Genomic DNA, 20,487 nt, shown 5'->3' on the forward strand with positions numbered 1-20,487 from the left:
CCAGGCCCCTGCTTGTAAATGTTTTATTTCCCAATCTCCTGCTTACTCCACCAAGGGTACCAGAACTTGTCAGGATTGGGATGCATGATTAGGATTAAAAAGGTCCCAGATGTTGTTAGCCTATGAATCTTTGATATGAAAAAATATGTAACTCACACAGCTAAGGGACAATGAGCATTACATGGCATCCAAGAACACAACTGCCTCAGTTACTTAAGTAAGTCCACTGCCAAATCAGTGCTAAGCAGTCTGCAAGGCAAAAGTGAGGATGTTACAGGGCAACAGCTAGCTGTCACTGAGTCTATAAATATCACATATATTTAAAGTGCTGGTAGTACCAGCTCAGAAGAGCTCTAGTGGCATCAGAATTTGAATTTTATGAGCTAAGCTTACAAAAAATGTCATACTTCCAGTCTAAATATAGTTATTAATGAGGAATGGTGAAAGCTGACTTTGATAAAATAGTCAGATTTAACTGTACATAAGATGCTTTTCACTAAATAAAGGATAATTACTCTGTAGCAATAAGTGGTATTATTGCACATTATATGTTGGTACTGGATGCAACAAGGAAATTACAGCATTTGTCAGAGCTTCTTTGTGCCATCATGATGTAAAGCTAATCCTAATGGTCCTCAAATGTGCCTTTTTCCAGGAAAGTGAATAGTTTGATTGGCATCACTTGTTGTCGTGCACCAGAATGTATCCAAATAATGATGTTCAAATACCACCACCACCCCAAAAATTAGACATAAGTCATACTTGGTGTTGAGAGAGATTACCACAGAAAGGTCTGTAGTATTTTCCATCCCTAGTTAATGTGGCAGTCACTGTGTTCACATATCTACATTCATTACATTTACCTGACATCTTATTCAGCTATAGCTGCAACTGCATCTGAAATAAAATTTTTAGGCTTTCACAGAAACATATTCTGAACACATATTTCTTCATTTTTTTTCAATCACCTGCTTGATCAGTGTTGGACCTGTGAAGAACTCACAGGGAGATTGAGAAGGTGTGCAGACTGCATATACAAGTAACCCCAGTTCAACCCTTGGAGTAACTTTGCTTATAGAATAATTTTTATTTTGCTTTGCCCTTCTTCAAATAGTATATATCATTACACTGCTAAAACAACACAGCACACATAATATACTTAGCAACTTTTGTTACTTATCAGATTTGTAACACATAAATGGCACTGTGTTAGAGAAGACATTTTAAACCATGCAGCTTGGTAAGTCAACAGTTATGGCACCAAAAGGATCTTTTGAAGATTTGGGCTGGATTCAAAACAGGCTGCATATTTTTTCTTGTCCCCATTTATGGCTCTAATGATTCTTCTTCTATAAATATTTAATTGAACTACCAATCTGTCAAGTGATGTGAAATACCAGATTTTTCAACAAGTTAGTCGTGAAGTATGATTTAAAAGATGAGTAGAACTCTGCTATTTGATCAATCTCCACTGATTTTTCAGTGGACTACTTGAGGCTTTCTTAACATATGATTTGCATATTTAAAATGCATACAATGGATGTAGCTTACCTCAGATCAGGTCTATGTATAAAGACTTTTGCTCGTTCTGTACTGTTGACAAGTTGGAGAGTATCAACGTGTATTGGGTGCTGAAGATCATCATTTGCAGGATTTGTCATAAACATTACATTTGTCTCACTGGAGCAAACATTTCTGTATCCCACAAATACAGAGTCTTAGAAGAGAAAGAAAGATACTGGATTAGTTGCTTGTTATATCTTTTGATACTGCACATTTTAATAATGAATATTACAATAATACATTTTTAGTGTTTATATAAATATATGGATATATACTAAACATAGGATTACATCAGAACTAGCCACCCAGTGGTGTGAAAATTGGGTCTGCTTGATGGTCACTGTTGATGTGATACTCTGACCAATATACAAAAAGGAAAAAAGGAGGTTGATGCCAGTTATGAGTCATTTTGGATTATAACCCACTTGTCAGCTGTGAAATTGATGCCAGGAAATCTGAGGAGAAGATTGACATCCATTTCAAGAACAGATGACTAATGGGTTTTGATCACAGAAACACATGCGTAGTGATTTTTAGTACATGGAACTTGCTGTGATGTATGTGTTATGGGTTAGAAGGAAAAAGTGTTGGGTTGTAAAGAACATTGCCACACAGAGAGTGGGTAGAACTGAAGTGTACTTCTCATCAAACAACCGCTTTAAAAGCTCTTATATACTTCACTCTGCAACACTTTTGTGTTTGGCAGCAAGAGGTGAATTATGACTTTTAAATCTGTAAAACTATCTGATGCTGTTCCTTTATGGCTGCCTTATGTGCTCTAGAGTTAGACTAGAGTAAGACAGCTTTAAAAGGTAGATTACAAATGTTTTTCTGCAGTTCTCTGACATCAAAATGTAATGGACATTGTAACATATGAATATGCTATCCAGAGTGTATAGTGCAGGGTTAATGTTTAGTCTACATAGAACAGTATTTCTTGCTGTACATTAATGCTACAAAAATGACCAAATGTACATAATTTAAAAAAAAAAAAACTTAAGCAAAAAAAACAATGCATAATTGGAGGAACATGATGATAACCATATGCAAGTGCTGCAGTCCTAAGGTTTAATGTAAGTTTCTGTTCTAAGGCAGTTCTTATCAGTTCATTGGTAAGTACTAGGCTAGATGCCCTTGTGGGTCATTGTAAGCCTACCCAATGTCCCTTTTTGTGCTCAGAATAACCTATTCCACCTGGTTATAGATTGGCCTTAATGAGAGTAACTGGGATCATACTTGAGGGGACCCATGTATGGGTTAAAGCACTTAGGAGCTGCCTGTGTCCATTAGTACTACAGGGGCAGTCCTGTTTCCCATTCATAGATTTAAGTTGCACTTGAATATGGACAGAGATAAACTTTGTTTGATGTGGACGGGGAGTCTGTTCCATAACAATGGCATCCTCTGCGAGATGTACCTGGCTCTCCAAATTGTTCTGCTGATTTATCCAAGGAGGTTTAGATCCTCAGAACAAGTATTTCTAATGCCATTTGACTTGCTGACGTGCAGTAAATCCATCAGTAATGGATTGGAGGATGCCTTGTATGCCAGACACAGGTCAGCTCTTATCAATCTGTAGGATACCGAGTATAGTGACAGGGCTTTGAGTTGGTCCATGTAGGACATGTTGTTTAGGCCTTATATTCTTTTAGTAAGATATTTCTGTGGGAGTTCCAGTTGTTGCATTTGTCTGGACAGATACATGCCAAAGATTGCATTATATTAAATGACTGGCTTAATGAGGGCTGGGTAAAGGGGGACATTGAAATCCCTAGATCTGGACAAAATCCCTTTGTTTATAAGCTGTGCAGTATGGAAGGACTTTCTTACAAGACTGTAATGAACTTTCTTTCTGAACGCAACAACCTGGATGCTGTGTTACAATAAACTAGAATCTGTGCCTTTCAGTTTAGGTCAAAAGCTTAAGGCTAGCAGTCACTAATGAGCTTTCTTTTAAGTTTGAGTGTGACCACTTTCAAAATGTACAACTCAGAGATTATCTCATTCAAGTCGATAACACCTTTTTCTATATTTCCTGTTAACACCCATAGATCCTTATGGCATCCAGACCTTTTTAGGATCTGGCTTATTTAATTAACCAACTTTCCAGCTAATAATTGGCAGTATTACAAAGGGCACTGACTTATTGACAACATGACACTAAGATGATGATTTATGATGTACTGCAGTAGAGAAATAAATCAGTGTTTTCCACTTATTATTCATATTTTAATATTTATGTTGACATTTTCATAATGGAGATACCTATATGTTATAAAGGGGTATGGTATGAAAAGACAAGATAATTCATTTATCAATGTCCATTTATAGCACACCATATGTGAGATATTACTAGTTATTTATTAGTAATTAACTTCAAAAACCAATGACTTACAAACTACTGCATCACATCAGGTGAAACCTTAGATGTTGTTGAAGAAAGCTGACATTGATACTTGCACTGTAAGTTGCATATTTTGAGAGGTCAGTGTTATTTAGATTCTAATTATATAATTAAGCATATGTTTTATATTTCTGTAAGCATCTCAATTAAAATGCATTCAGAGGTGAACATCTTACGGAAATGTGAAAGCTTATGTTTGGCTATCAAAATTGTTCTAACAATACATTTACATTTTACAGTTTCCAATATATGGCAACTTATTTGTGAAAGTTCAGCAAAAATACAAATCTAATTCTGGAAGTGTGTACATTAAAATATATTATAGTATTTATGGAAGACTATGAATGTGATGACTGTTATCACTGTGAGAGATACTGCTTATTGATATTGCTATCTGTACAGTTTTAATAGCTTTTATCATTCACAAAATATTTACATTTATTTCTATTATGTTTTTAAAGTTTTCTGTTCAGAAAATACTCTGGAATGCAAGGATGTGTGTAGGCTACTAGAGGTGTGACATTCCACATCACATAGGTATTAATGGGTTAATCACACAGCGTACATGGGCAACTCCTGAAATGAAATACAGGTAGCTCGTAGGCTTAAATTGTCAGTAAACTTCAATGTCGCTTTCCATACTTTTGATATTTAAAAATGAGCCATAACTAATTTGATAAACTGTGGATGTAGCCACATGTACACACATTTGTATATTATACACATGTGTATTTGCGTTTTAATGCAACTTGTCATATGATAACCCAGAATATTAAAAAACATAAAATGACCAAACAGACAAATAATAAAATCAATAAACACAAGGCCAAGATTATCAAGATACTGTGCACACATTGTCAGTGTAATTCACTCTATTAATTCCAATATTTTTCACTTACACTAGTAGTATTAGCCATATTCAAATTTAGAAAAATTTAAAAAACTTAAAAAAGTATATATAGAGGCAAACTGTAAGCTTTACATTATTTAGCATATAGACATAAATGTATTGTTTTTCTTATTCCTAGATGCAATTTGAAGGTTTCGTCAATTATAAAATGAAAACACAAGCATATGTAAACAACTTTAAAGGAATAAAAGGTACTAGTTAGAGTTGCACAATATGAAAATATATGCTGTTTAATGTTTCAGTATACTCCTCTTAGCAAGAAGAAAAGTAGAGGATAATGAAAGTGACTATGTCAGCATTTAAAAAAGTATCTACAAAATAATTCCCATGTTTACCAGATTTTGAATATGTAAATCAGAATAAAGCAACACATATATTAAAATAATACAATTCATAACAAATTAACTACAAGAGAGGGGTTCAATTATATATTCTGTTTTAGTTTCCAAAGGAAGCAATATACATTTATACAAAACCACAGACACACACATGCATGTAGCACCTGCCTTTTTTCCACAAATGGAGTATGCAGTTGTTTTTTCTCTGTGATATAGATAATGATTAAGTATGATGTGATTCATAATTTTGTGTTATTGCACATGCATTTGCTGAGAGTAACAACCTTTATTTTAATAAGACTGTGACTCAATAACTGCTGCTGGATGCTTCTGTGACTTAGATGTATTACATAGTGATGCAGGTATCATCTGTGCACTGAAACACCAACTGAAGGGGAGAGATGCAATCTGTAATGTGCTTCATTTTCTTTAGATATCAAACTGCCTTTCAACAATTGCATATTGCACAAAAGACTGACAACAGTGTGAGTGTAACAGCTGTGCATAGTGGCTGTGCTGATACAAATGTTAGGTGGCCTCCTTTACTTAGCTCGAAAGTCATGTAACAGTTACGGTAGCTTTCAGTCACTGCATGAATAATGTTTCACTAAGCACACACCTCTGCATACTGTATAGCTGTATGTGACCTGCTATAATTCAGTTTGTGGAGTTATTTTAAGGGGTAACTATAGGAACGTAATGATTGTAGTGGTGGAGGAGCACTAGTGAGCTGCATCATGGTCATTTCCTTAGAGCTGCAGTTCTGAACAGCCAATGACTTCAGTCGTAATGCTGACTAGTTTCCAACAACTATTTAACAATGTAAGCTACTTACAATTCTGCTGTAGTGTACTGATCATACACTAAGTAATGCCTTTGCCTTTCTTTAATTCTGTCTCTTTGAAAGTCCAATTTCAGTGCATTGGCATGAGTCTAGAGATATGTTGTTGAGATATGCTGCACATGTACACATCAAAGATTATGGCAGCACATTTTCATTTAAAGATTTTCAGTAATGGGCTCACAGTGGGATATATTACTTATTACCTCCTAAATGAACAGCAATGTACTTCAGTAGGAGGTGGATCTTTGCTATTGTAGAAAATACTCTTATTCCCTTGAGTTCCACATGGCTTTATTAGTAATTACTGTACTATATGTTAGGGTCTCTTTCTTTATATTAGCTACCTGGGCATAAACTACTTGCTATAGCTATAATTCCCTGTTTTAATTTAAGGTGGCTGCTGTAAATAGTTCCAATTAACATAACTTGAGACTTCATATAGTTATTGTTTTAGATTATTGCATTAGAAAGCAAAGAAGTTTTAATTTTGGACTAGTAGATGCTTTCAGCAAACATTGCGATACTTAACCACTCTAATGTTTGATTACCTGTAATTTCTAATGCCACTGATTTTCTACACCTCTCTTGCCTTTATAGCCTTTTGGAAATTATGTCAATACCCAGTGTATGGGAGAAGCATAGCACAGTAGATTCTGGTGCCCATTAAAATTCTGTTGAGATTAATCTTCCATGTTTCTTTCACACCTCACCTTACTATATGTTTTCACTGTGATTCTTGTATTCATAAAAAAAGTGAAAAGGCAGAATTAGGAATTCATGTTATTTTTGTCCTGATATGCTTGGATTTATTGTTGCAAGCAGAGCATTCTAGGTACATTTTTGGTGTGAGCATGTCTTCCTTATCTGCATATTTCCCTTTATTTTCTTTTCACTGCTTCTGTATTAGTTATGTAGGCTCATGTCATGTAAACACAGGTGAAGTTGTCTAGGATTTGGTGACATTGTTGAAAATCAAGATCCTGGGGACTGCATTAATAAAGAGATGCAAGATATAGTCTAGTGTGTGGAGAGAAAGGACAGATATAGTTATGCTGCAGGAGACAAATTAAGGAGAGGGCTACATTAAACAAACTTAAGGGCTATGCTATTAAAGATCTGAAAATTCTGTGCAACATCACAAAAGACATGCGTAACTATACTTATATACAGGAGTGTTTTGTGGTAAGCAAGATAGCCAGAGATATGGATAGTACCACTTCTGGTGCAGAATTCCCATCAGACTATAAAACAATCCGGGTCTATATTAGCTGAGCGAAAGTCCATTTACGCGAATACGTAAACATCAACACGTATTGCGCAAAACAGACTTATAGTGAAAGTACAAAAGTGTGATTTTGGAAGTATCGAATTACCGTGGTTGGCCCGTCTGTGAAATAGCTGTATAAGATAATTGGTGGATAGTTACGGACTTTAGGGTTAGGGTGCGGGTTAAGGTAAGTGCATAGATAGGTTTTGTATGTTAGATTTAGTGTAGGGTTAGAAGTAGGGTTTTGTTAAATGTATGTATGTGGATTATTTATTTTGTTTGTGTATATTTTCGTAGGGGAAGTGTGCGGTAGTTACAGACCTTAGGGTTAGGGAGGGGTTAAGGATAGTGCATAGACAGTTGTGTAAGTGGGGTTTAGTGTAGGGTTAGATGTAGGGTGTTTGTGCTTTACTTTAGGGTTAGAAGTAGGGTTTGGTTAGTGTATGTATGTGCTTTATTTATTTTGTTTGGGTAGGTAGTATGTAGTGGGTGGTGGAGTTGGCCGATTATGACAGTTCGGCATTTAAAATTTTGCGATTTAGTGCATTTGGGATATCCGCTGTTCGCACAATAGGTGTTGGGGTTTTAGTATTCGCTTAATAGTATTTTCGCTCTTGTAATATAGACCCAAACAATCCTATTATATGTTTCAAATGGCACTGATGGACATACATCCCATCCTCCTGTTCAGGTTTAACTCTGCAAATGTAGAATGGGGTATATGAAGGCTTTTCCTGTCTGCTACTCTCAAGTGTCACTTAATCTAGGCAAGTGGTGGGATGTATGCAAATTGTTTCTGAAGGGAGTACACTGAAGGACAACGGACAAAGGGAAAAGTGAGTTGGGATTATAGGAATGATAGAAGGATAACAATGGACAATGAGGAAAGTGAATTAAGATGATAGGAACAATGGAAAAAGGGAGAAAAATTACTTAAGATTACAGGAGCTCCAAGGTATATTTTCAGAGCCAGCAACATATTTGGATGCTGCAAAAAGTATAGGCTAAAAGTTTAGTGTTACCCGAGTACATCTTATTCACAAGTAGTTGATCTAAATACAGAGAATATGCATTGCAGGTAAAAGACAAACTCTAAAGGCCGAAACTGTCCTCTTTTAATACCCTGTTAATTGTGCAGCATCCACTCATGAAAAGAGCACCAAGTGGCCTTAGGCTTTTTGAAGCCTTAATCAGTATGCTGCCCAAACAAAGGAAGTAGCCCCAACAAGCCAGAGATTTATGCAACCTCAGCACCTTAGTAAATGTGCCATTAACAGTCTAACAAGTTAAATCAAGGTGCTGGACACCTCCTTCTTATTCAGGGCTCTTGCGGATCACACACAGGGAAGAAGCCAGCTTTCTGAAGAGACAGAGGAGCTCTCAGTCCCCTTTACATTCTATTACATATGTAGCTGAGGGAGGCAGAACATGAATCATGAGATGAGTACTAGCTTATTTCAAGAAGGCCTTTGCTACACTGGAGTAGTTCTAGAATCCAATGGTGATGTAGTCTTAGGAGCGTGGTGAGCATTTGCCAAAGTGGGTCTGCATACCAGCCTGAATTATTCTCTATAGTCAGTGTCTTATTTGATTCTCTGTAGCACATTCTCAATCACCTAAGAAACATCCCTGAGATGTCACTTCTCACTGCACATTGTTCCACTTTATTGTAGGTTTGGCCTCAGGTCCTCCCTTGTGGTTAAGGCAAAATGTTCCAGACCACCTTATACAAGTTGCTGTCTATTTCTATTTTTTAATATTCTCTCATCTTTATTTGTGAAAAGATTATTATTTCTTTCATGTTCAGGAGCTGCTCAAGCATTTTTTCTGTCCAATGCAAGACAGTGCTTTGTGTTTGGCCATATTCCTACTGGATTTACTGCCACTCTTACTGAATGTACAAAATACCTTGATTTTGCATCAAGACCCTCTATTAATAAGATGTTCCGTATTTCTTACTCAGCTTTATCCCAGAGGTTGATAGTCTTCTTCAGGATATAGATCAAGTTGTAATTTTGGAAATAGTCACATCCATCAAAATAACTGTTGCCCTGAATATCTTCAGGGCTCTTTCATATCTTACCGTCCCCTAAATGACATTAGGCTTTACAAGCTGAAGACATCAGAGTTGAGTAAAATATCCATGTGGCTTGCTGGCATGTGCTTCACTCCCAGCTGGTGACACATGGGCTATCATTTAAAAATCTTTATTCCACCCGAATAACAGTTATTAAAATTTACACATTACAAACAATTCAATAATACTTACTCATTTTCACTAGGAATACACAATTGATCTCAATATAGCATTTCAATAACTTTAAACCTAAGCATAGTGACATAATGCAATTTAGATTCTAATGACTTTAAGAGCAAACCCACCTGACACCTGTGAAATACTTTTGCATTAAACCAATCAATGTTGAACACTTTGAGCAATAACAAATCATATCAAATTTGTTTGCGTCCTTAAACAATATACTTTAACTCCTTAACCAGGACAATAATATAACTTAAAATGCACTATAGAAGCAGTACAACTTTCTTTATGTGCTCATAGCTTTATTTTAAGATAATAGACCAGTCCATATATTATTAGTTATATCATAACTATACTTGTAGTTGAGAGTATGATACATTCACCATGGCAATCAACTAGCTACATATTTGTGCAGTGACATGATAGACAATCTCCTTCAGATTCAGGTCAACCATTATGTCAATATCAGTCACTATTATGTATGCCGTTGACTTCCACTGCTTTGTAACATCAACAAAAACAACATTGCTCATTCTGGTTTAGTAATCCTTTATTACATTCCAGCAACATTAGCATTTTAGTTATATTTGTGTCTTTCTGCAATACTGCTGTCACTAGATTGCCTATGTCAGTCCTAAAAGAATATAAACCAGATTGAGACTAGACAGTTATGCCCCCAAAAACCAAGTGCTCCTTCTTGACACCTCCATCAATCAGAATCTACAGTTGGAAACATCCTTCTCAGCCACAATGGGGTACAAAATATTTATATAAAAACCACCAGGGAAAATTCTAAACATCCTGGATATGATGGGCTATCTGAATAATTGATAAAACCATGGCCAAGATGCTTCATTCTAACATTCTGCTCCGGTTTTCTATCTTGCCTTACTTTACTTATTGCCTTTGCCCATTGCTTCCATGTTCAAAACCTTTAACAACATTCTTGTCTGATTAATCCAACTCTTCACCATAGGAGTCCTTGCAACCACTATTAACACTACGACTAATGAGAGTGTATCACTGAATAACTGCATCAGATCCACATTTCCTTCTGTCCTGATTAAATCCTCACTCCAATCTTAAAGCAATACAGAACTCCAATTTGTGCTGTACCTGCAGCAAAACACCCCAGGTTGGAAAAAAAACCTCAGCTGGTTCTCAAATGATAATTCTTATTTTCCTATGTTTTCAATTTTTTTAGCTTACTTTTCCTTGTATTATCACTTTACTGTCTCCAACAGATGACAGCAATGTTGACTAGGAGCCAGGTTCCATCTTTGTCAGATATGTTGTAAGGTCAGTACAACTGTTTTTTTAACAGGGTTGGGGAGTCTAATCTCCTAGCATAATACAATCATCCAGAAAACATTTCAAACATACATTTACACAAGTTAAGCCTACTAGCCTTTTCCATTTTGCCTCATAGTCATGCATTCATTTCAACACTTCATAATATAAATTAAGGATCAGGAACTTTTAAACTTCCCTCATTTTGGAAAACATCAGTTTATTCCATGACTCCCAAGCCTTGCCTCCATTCCAAACATAATCTTAATGTTTTGTAGTTTTATGTGAGATTTTCCAGGAAACCAACTATAACACAATTTAAGTTAAGTATTGGATATTCAGAAACATCCTGTTCAATGTCTGGTCATGCATCCATTTAATTTCTTTATAATTTTTTGTTTAAATTAATTGATGGTTATTTTATTTTCTAATGGGTGCATTCTATTCTGCAATAGAAATATTAATTTGGTAGCAGCTGGTCTGATGGCATGCATTTTACAGTGTTAAAAATATCCCGTATTTAACAAACGAATACATTTAGACTGAAAATTTACACCACCAACAACCATGCAACCATGTGTACATTTGTGTGTGTGTGTGTGTGTGTGTGTGTGTGTGTGTGTGTGTGTGTGTGTGTATACATACACACACACACACACACACACACACACACACACACACACACACACACACACACACACACACACACACACACTACTTTATTTTATTTTACATTTGTTTTCCAGGAAAGTCTGACAGGACAGAATGTCCTTTTTCAGTGGAGGCCTGGGGAGAAAATCTCTACATTTAACTTAACAATAAGATACAGATACAGTGTACAGATACAAATATTGATTCAATGTCAGATATAAGTACAAAATGAAAATACATGTTATATGTTTCACTGATACAGTTACATAGTCTAGATAGGTAGAAAACAATGTAAGTATACATATGCTTAGTAGGGGTATACTATTCAAATACAAAAATAACAGGTTGTGTTCCTTTACCTACATTAAAACATCTATTTCCTAAGTAGTGTGTGTGTGTGTGTGTGTGTGTGTGTGTGTGTGTGTGTGTGTGTGTGTTTGTGTGTGTAGAATTTAAGTGTGGGTATGTGATATACAAGAAATGTTATATCTGTTAAGCTATACCTCTTGTATGAGTGAGAACAGGAATCAGGGCACCTTGTCTCATCCTCACAAATCATAAAGGTTAACACAGTGAAATTTGCTATTTTCCTCTATGCTAATATAACGTTGGTGTTAGTATATTTATTTTAGCTTCCTATACATGGGGTGCAAAGGACACAACACTCCTAAAAAATAACTGATGTTTACAGTTTTTACAAGAGCTACTTCTGATTAGTGTAATTTTTAATGAGTGTGGACAAGACAAGTTGTCCTGAGTCAATGAAAAATGGGTCTATATTAGTTTGTCGAAATCTAATTCCGGCAAACACCTATTCATCGACCCCTAATAAGCAAAAATCACTTCAGCGATTCACTGAATTTACTAAGGGCAAGGAAATGCTTGCACCACAACAGACCAAAATCTACATGAACCGAACCTAACCAAGTGAGGGGCTTCACCCCCCCCACCCCCATTAACTATATATATGACAACTCTGAGATTACATTACAGTGGAGAAAATGGCAAAGGTCTGTAGATTTTCACTGATTAGGGGGGCGGCCACGGTGGTGCAGCGGTTAGCATTGCCACCTCACAGCAAGAGGTTCTCCGGTTCGATTCTTGGCTGGGGTACCTTCTGTGCATGTCCTCCCTGTGGTTGCGTGGGTTTCCTTGGGGTGCTCCGGTTTCCTCCCACATCCCAAAGACATGCTGTAGGTGGATTGGACACTCTAAACTGGCCCTAGGTGTGAGTGTGTGTGTGCCTTCCGTGAAAGGTTGGGCGCCGGGCTGGCAACTCGATACCGTAAAAACTCCACTGCCAATCATGAGCGGACAGGTGATCCACTGTGGCAACCCCTAACCAGGAAAATGCTGAAAGAAGAAGAAGAAGAAGGGGTCAATGAATAGGTGTTTGCCGGAATTAGATTTTGGTGAACTAATACAGACCCATGAAAAATATGCTAGTTTATTAGCTATTCTGAAATGTTGCATTTACCCTTACCTTTGTGGCTGAGGTTAAGGGGTTAAGGCTGAAAAAGGATGGATATAGACGAGTCAGTTTACTTATACAGATAGCAACTAAATAAAAAAGGATACCTATACATACATGCACACACAGTTTTATGAGAACTGAAGGCAAAAATATTAGCACACTCTGAAACCTTGTATGTGTCTTGGTTATTCACTGGTTACATATGACATATGTCATTTTTCTTTGGAAGTTGCCTGACACCTCAAGTTATCTCATCAGAGACAAAGTCTAAGATTACAGACGACTGTATAAGAAGTATTATTTTAACCAGTCATTGCATATTTAATTTATCCATCAGCAGAAAACTGCAAAAATATATTCCCTAAATTCCTGAAGAAACCCATATTACTTAATACATCTGTCTTACATTTTTCAAGTGGTTGTCTAGTGTTGATGGACTATAGTAACATTATGCCCTGGCAGCATCTGGAAGACTTTGTCACATGCCCAGACTAGCTAAGTTACTCTATATGCTTAGTTAGGCCTGTACATTTACTGTTAAAAGCAACAAAGTTTTCTTATCCGTCATATCCCCAACTGCTGTCACATGTATGCTCAGTTTGCATTTTAGGTAATGTTCCCTAGACACTGTGAAAGGGACAATGGTCCACACACACCAATTATAAAGGCACTACCCATTGTGCACTGCATTTTTGCTTCCACTGGCATGCCCACTGGCCAGCCTGCTGCTGATGCCTGCCATACTGCCTACTGTCTCTTGTTGCATTGGGAGTCATGGACATTATTATCTGTCTGTCCATTTGGTTACTGAAGTTGTGGGCATTGCACCACATTCTTTTCTTTGCCCACAGGAAATTGGCAACAGCCATATTTCTCTATAGATAAATGTCACTTAAACCATGTGTCTCCAACCAAATATACCGCAGGGAAATGTCTCGCTGCCTAGGTGTCTGAACCCGCTGAATAACATTTAACTTTCTATGGACTTATTAATTGTTCTCCTTTGTGAGTTTTTTACATTTTTTCTATGAAAAAAAGAGAAAAATTGTCTTCTTGGACACAAAACACTTTCTTTCCTGGTGAGAACTCTTGCATGACTTGTTTCTTGTATGAGTTTTAAGACTTTGATTCTTACCACTGATTTTTTTAATCACCTTTATTAAATTATCTCTTAAATAAAATCCATGAGAATTTAAGGTTTTGCCTTCTTTTTCCATGTTGTACTGGTGGCTGTGAACAGAAGGTCCTAAAAGCATTAACTCTTCAAAGGGTGAACTGACCAAGGCCTTCTTTGGTGTCTATGGCAAACACATTTAAGCAGAGCCAATCTGGTGGTGCAAAGCAGTGCTAACATCTGTGGATTGGGTGGAACCCTCAACATAACTATATGCCAGTCTCTGTTCAGGTTCTCAATACATGCAGTAGTTGCCAGTTGTGACTTAGTAGTACTATAGCAACTAGACCATAGTCTACTGGATTTCATCAGGCAGCTCCTTCTGCAATCTAGTCACGTGCAACATATAGTTTATGGGACTCAGTGCAAACATAAATGAAGCTCAAACCCATTTCTTAAACTTGTTCACTCCTCATAGTTCCTTATCCTTCATATAGACAGCAGGACACCAGAGTGTTAGAGTCTTCTGGACAGCTATTATTGCTGTTAGAATCTGGCTTTGGCAACACTGGCCAACATGGCCAGTCGACTCTGTTCAGGCTCCTTGAAACTGGAGCCACAAAGCTGGGATTATCCCAAGTTACAGTGGTGGTCAGCTTTACCATTTTATCAATCAGATGAGTGACCACAAAGACAGCTGGATGGTCCAAAAGGCCTCCCATAGAATCATTTAGGGGGAAGATACTGGATCTGAGGGCCATTTCTCTCTATGTCGCATAGTTTCCAAAATTTCACTGAACTTGGGGTCATGGGGGGGGGGTGAGCGGGAGCTAGCACCATACTTCTCAACTTGTTAGAGCAAGAAATCTAGACAAACTCATAAATAATGGGGGGAAATGCCCAAAAATAGGGCTACATTTTAAATATTGCTCGTAGAAAGACAGAAGGTTGATAGAGTAATGTTTTGCATTGGCATGAATTTTTGTGAAAATAATGAAGTTTAAAACTCAAATGTCTGTCATTATTTTCCAACTTCAAGCCTCAATGACATGTCAATGATTTGCCAGGAAACCAACAGCTTTTGAAGAAAAGACAAAAATATCAGTCAGAAATCTGGACATTCTGTGAAACTCTGGACAGTTGAAAGGTGTGACTTACACCATCCTTGTCATCAAGATTCAGAGTGGGGAACTTCAACTGTAATTCTACGTATTTCCTCTTACTGGTCTGAGAAAATGAATGAGACAGACTGATGATCAGAAGTTGTTGAAAGTCTCTGCAGATGACCAGAAGATGGTAGCAGAATGCTCAGATAAAATGTTGTCCGCAGAAATAATGGAGGCTGATGTCAGGGTTAATGTAGAAGCTAGAGTAAAGCATGCAGCAAAGTCTCTACCAAATATATTAGTCTAATACTGACTGAATGGTCCACACTGTGATCATATGAACTAAATATCTGAAGGCCAAAGTCTCCAACATCAGTATTAGCACCAAAGATATCAGTGCTGAACTCAGCACAGATGCACTGACTCCCAACATCAAGACTGGCAAACTCGATGACCCAACCATCATCTAACATTGAATCATCTGACATTGGAAACAGCACTAATGATGAAGACATTGTCAGTGTCAAAATACTCAGTGCTGAAGGCTGCTACTCAGAGGTCAAGACCACAGCCATCACTGTGGGATACTCCAGCACTGACATTAACATCTCACAAGTTGACTCCAGTCTCATAAAGAGAAGTGCTTAAGGTAAGGAGGCCATTGAGGAGACTCTAGAGGACCTCAGCTAAAGGGAACAGCAGAAACCATCCCTCTATTTGTCCTACAGCTGGAGGGGGAATGAAGAAGCAGAATAAAGGAATCTGCCAACTTTTCATGATCAGTGATTAGGGCAGGCACACAGTGAGACATTGCTGACAGTTCTAGAGGTCATCATGTTAGACATTTCTTTATGTGTGATAGAAGCAACATAAATTAAACTTGAGGAATTCACATACTTTGTAGAAGTTCTGTCAGCCATTATTCTGAGAGTTACTGAAAGAACAGCCAAATCAGATCAGAGCTTCTTAGGCTAGGGTCCTGGAGAAGAAAATTCCTCTGTCTGCCTGTCCCTGGTCTATGCTTATATTCTCTTTTGGTTTTAGTAGAATCATATAAATTGTGACTATTTCAGCCGTGGGTTTATACCATGATATGGATGGTCCCATCCTTCATCCCCAATGCTTCCTTTACAGCTGAAGGTCTTTTGGGCCAAACTGACAAAGAGTTCTTTGTTAAGTAGAACTGTAATTTTAACTTTCTACCTCTTAATCATTATGGTGTAAATGATTTACAACTATCACAATGAGAAGTATTGTATTCTTTTCCTGGACAGCAAAGGCATTACGTTCTGTCCTAGGGAGTAACTTTGTTGGCACATTTATATTTTAGTAAGGCTCTTTATGTGAATGCAACAGTTACACATAGGAAGAATACACTACTAGCTGGAAGAATCATCAGCACAACTGAAGAAACAGAGATACAAAAAAAAAACAATGTCATTAATAACAGTGGTAGAAGAATTAAAACAGGAAAAATGCACTCTACTAGAAACAGATTTAAGCAGACATGCACAGAGTTAAAATACTACTAAAGGTTATCAGTGGGTAAAGAAGGGAAAAAGAACAGGGATAGTACAGTATTCATAAGGGAATAAAAAGGCCTAGGGGTGGGGAGCAGGAAAATACTGCTTCTGCAATGAAATATGTAAGTTTATAGTTCATACTTCCTAAAATCACTTCTGAAAATCAGAATGGCTAATAATAAAAGGAACATATACTAGTTATAAAATCTTTCCAGAAAAAACCCCAAGAAATAACTGGGAGCAGTATCTTGATGTGACTAGGATTACATCAAAAGTAATGCAAATAGAAGTTTCCAGATGACTAGCATTGTGGATATAGGGAAACAGGCCAGTAGTGTGGGAAAGCTATTGATGGTGAGTTAGCCAGTGCTTATGATCAACAGTCCTCTTGTTACCAAGGATGGACCTTCTCATACCAGAGCAGAGGATATACAGGTTATGTGCTACTTCCTTAGTGTTTGAAAATGCAGCGAAGAAAGTCTATCATAGACTGATTCTCATGGCTTTTTGGAGAAATTGTTGAAGAATACTACCACTGCCTACAACCAAGAAATTGTAATTTTAGGTGATATTAATCTGGACTGGTCTACATGCACATCTACAAATCCAACACATTACATTAACCTCTTTGGTTTCTCTTCCTAACTTATTACTACACCTACAAGAATTGACAAACACAATAATAAATATTCCATACTTGATTGGATAGTTTCCAATTACCCTAATCTATGCACTTAGTCTGGTTGCCTCCCCGATTCCCTTAGTGATCATTCCCCCACCTATCTAATTAGGCACAAAGCTTACTCAACACATACCACTATCTACAAGTTTATCTGCACCAAAACATATTTTTTCCAAAGATATCTTCAACTCCCTCTTAAAATATCACAATTGGTCTCCCTTAGAACAACTTCCCCTAGACAATGCTGTCATCTACTTTAATAACTCATTTCTAAACATCGTAAACTCACTAGCCCCTATTAGAAAAGCACATTGCAAATCCACACCAGCTCACTGGCTAATGAAAGACTCCACAAACATTATAAAACAAAGAGACAGGGCTTGGCTACACTATCAGACTTCCACAACCCAAGCTTTCCTCCTCAGCTACCGACAATTATGTAACTTATCCAAAGAATAAAAGCAGGCAGAGGCAAGGCTCCAGTTTCTTCAGCTGATTTATTACAAGACACACAGGTGCTTTCACCACCACCATCCTGAAAAATAGACCATTACGTAGGTAGAATCTGTTACATTTATGTGGTTTATATGTATTTGTAATATGCATTTTTTGTAATATTGCTTTTATGAAATGTGGTTTTTGCAATGAAGTTTTTATATATTTTACTATGCATTTTACTGTGGGCTGAATACAATTGCTCTTTGTGCTTTTAAGAGTTTTCTCTTTTAAATCATGTGACTAGCTAATGCTTAATATAAGAATGGGTGTGTTGAGTGCTGCTTTTCATACACCTGAAGAAGCCTTGTGGTGAAAGCGCTTGTGTGTCTTGTAATAAATCAGCTGAAGAAACTGGAGCCTTGCCTCTGCCTGCTTTTATTCTTTGGATTTGTTTTGTGTTTTTGCAGAGGTACCTGGTTACTGTTGGAATTATATTTTGCTTTGCTTTATTATGTAAGTTAGTCAATAATCAAGTTCAATCTGACAAAAGATCTTACCACACTCCGCTTCAACAAAGACATAAAAACAACCCCCAGAAGTTTTGGCAGTCCATTAAACAACTATTAAATCCAGGACAATCTATCATGCCTTCACCAACCAACTTAAATCCCAGTATAAGCATCTCAGCACACTTCAACTCTCATTTCATCAACTCCATCCTGTCATTAGTAAACAGCAGTAGCCATACCCCTCTAACCATATTCACAACCACTGCCCATGAATCTGCAGCTTTCTTATTTCAGCCCATTCAGACCTCATATATCAAGAACTCCTTCTTCAACTGAAACCCACCAGACTTGCGGTAGATAAACTTCCAAGCGAATTTCTTAAAATGCCAGCTAACACCATTTCATACCCAGTTTCAGTACTTATTAATCTCTCCATTACTGAACAATATGTACCTATACTATGGAAAAGTTCCCATGTTATTCCTCTGCACAAGGGTAGCCAATCCACTGATTTATCTAACTACAGATCCATTGCCATACTGTCGCCTCTTAACAAAATACTTGAAAAATGCATTCATAATCAATTACTGTCCTATCTTGTACAAAATAACCTTCTCTCCAAATCCTAACATGGCTTTAGACCAAAACATAGTACCACAACTGCCCTACTAAGTTTTACTGACACCATTCCCATCATAGAAATTGTAACAACCTTGAATCTTCTATTTTCTTGGACCTTTCTAAAGCATTTGACACTGTGCCTCATGAAAAACTTCTTGAAGATTTATCATCTTTCCATCTATCACTAACATCCATTACCTGGTTTCATAGTTATTTATCTGACTGCCAACAAGCAGTTATCTGGAAAATGAGACCTCTGCCCTTCTTCCTGTTTCTGTAGGAGTCCCCTCAGGGCGCTATTCTTAGGCCTCCGCTCTTCTCCATCTTTACAAACAATCTTAGCTCAGCATCCACACATGCTACAATCATACAATATGCAGATGATACCACTGTTATCTGTGCAGCCCCTTCCCTCACCAAACTTTTATCAAAAACTCAAACTGCCTACTCTGACATTGAGCTGTTCCCCAAACAATGATATCTCATAATAAACCTTAACAAAAACAAAGCTAATGATATTTTCCAGTAATAAATCCACTGTTCCTGTTTCTCCACTTCACATAATTTCCTCCAATGGCACTATTATTAAACCAGTTGACAGCAAAGTTACTTGGTGTCACAATAGACTGTGCCCTAAAATTTCATAAGTACATAGCCATTACTATAAAAAAGTACATACCAAACTTGGATGCCTCTATTGGTCCAGGACATTACTCACCACCTTAACTAGACAAGCTAAACTTAGCTAGAACATATCTTCTGTCCACTTTAATGTATGCCTCCCCCATCTATACTAATCTTAGAAAATCCGAACTGTCCAAGCTAGAGGTAACCTACCACAAATTTGCTCACTTTGCCCCTGGCCTCCAAAATAGAACCCACCACTGTATAGCCATGAAACAACTACAGTGGCTCGAGCTCCCAAATCTTCTCACTCTTAGTCATTTCACTATTGCTTACAATATCTTACATCAACCAGAAGCTTGCCCAGCTCTAATGAACCTAGTCCAGCCTTATAATGCAACCTGTTCCCTCCGTTCATCCAGCAAACTTCTAAAACCAAAGAAATGCTTCAACTCTTTTGGTGACTTTTTATTTGTAAATCAAGTTGCAAAACTTTGGAACAGCATTCCCCAACATATTCTAAATACCTCTAGTACCACCAAATTCAAACTCCTTCATAAAGAACATTTAACTATTAACTGGCTTTGCTCTTGTATTTCTCCTGGATAACTTTATGTTTTTCTCTCTCTTCACTCAATCCTCTTAACTTTTTCCCTATCTTCTTCATATTACTAATTGTCTCTTTTTAATAAATCTCTTCTTTATTTCCCACTTTTCTTTCCAGTTTTTACACTGCTGAGGCATATAGCATGTATCTGCAAAAAAAAAAAAATTGTTGTATTGTTAATCTCTGTATTTATTGTGATTGTATTATTTTTGTTAATCCTGTTGGTAATGTCAATTCCTTATATTGTATATATATATATATA

At 37.0% G+C, this 20,487-nt stretch overlaps 1 protein-coding gene across 1 annotated transcript in view; it reads right to left on the reverse strand.

The window, feature by feature from the left end:
- The window catches only part of LOC122798278 (fibrocystin-L-like), a 399,773-nt gene that overhangs the window by 306,596 nt on the left and 72,690 nt on the right, over positions 1 to 20,487 (reverse strand). Inside the window, exon 8 of the mRNA XM_044067090.1 lies at positions 1,552 to 1,717. Coding sequence (XP_043923025.1) covers positions 1,552 to 1,717 — 166 coding nt within the window. The remainder of the gene's footprint in view (positions 1 to 1,551; positions 1,718 to 20,487) is intronic.

Source organism: Protopterus annectens, chromosome 3.part1, assembly GCF_019279795.1.
Source record: "Protopterus annectens isolate FY-2018-M chromosome 3.part1, PAN1.0, whole genome shotgun sequence".
In the NCBI taxonomy this organism is placed as follows: Eukaryota; Metazoa; Chordata; order Ceratodontiformes; family Protopteridae; genus Protopterus; species Protopterus annectens.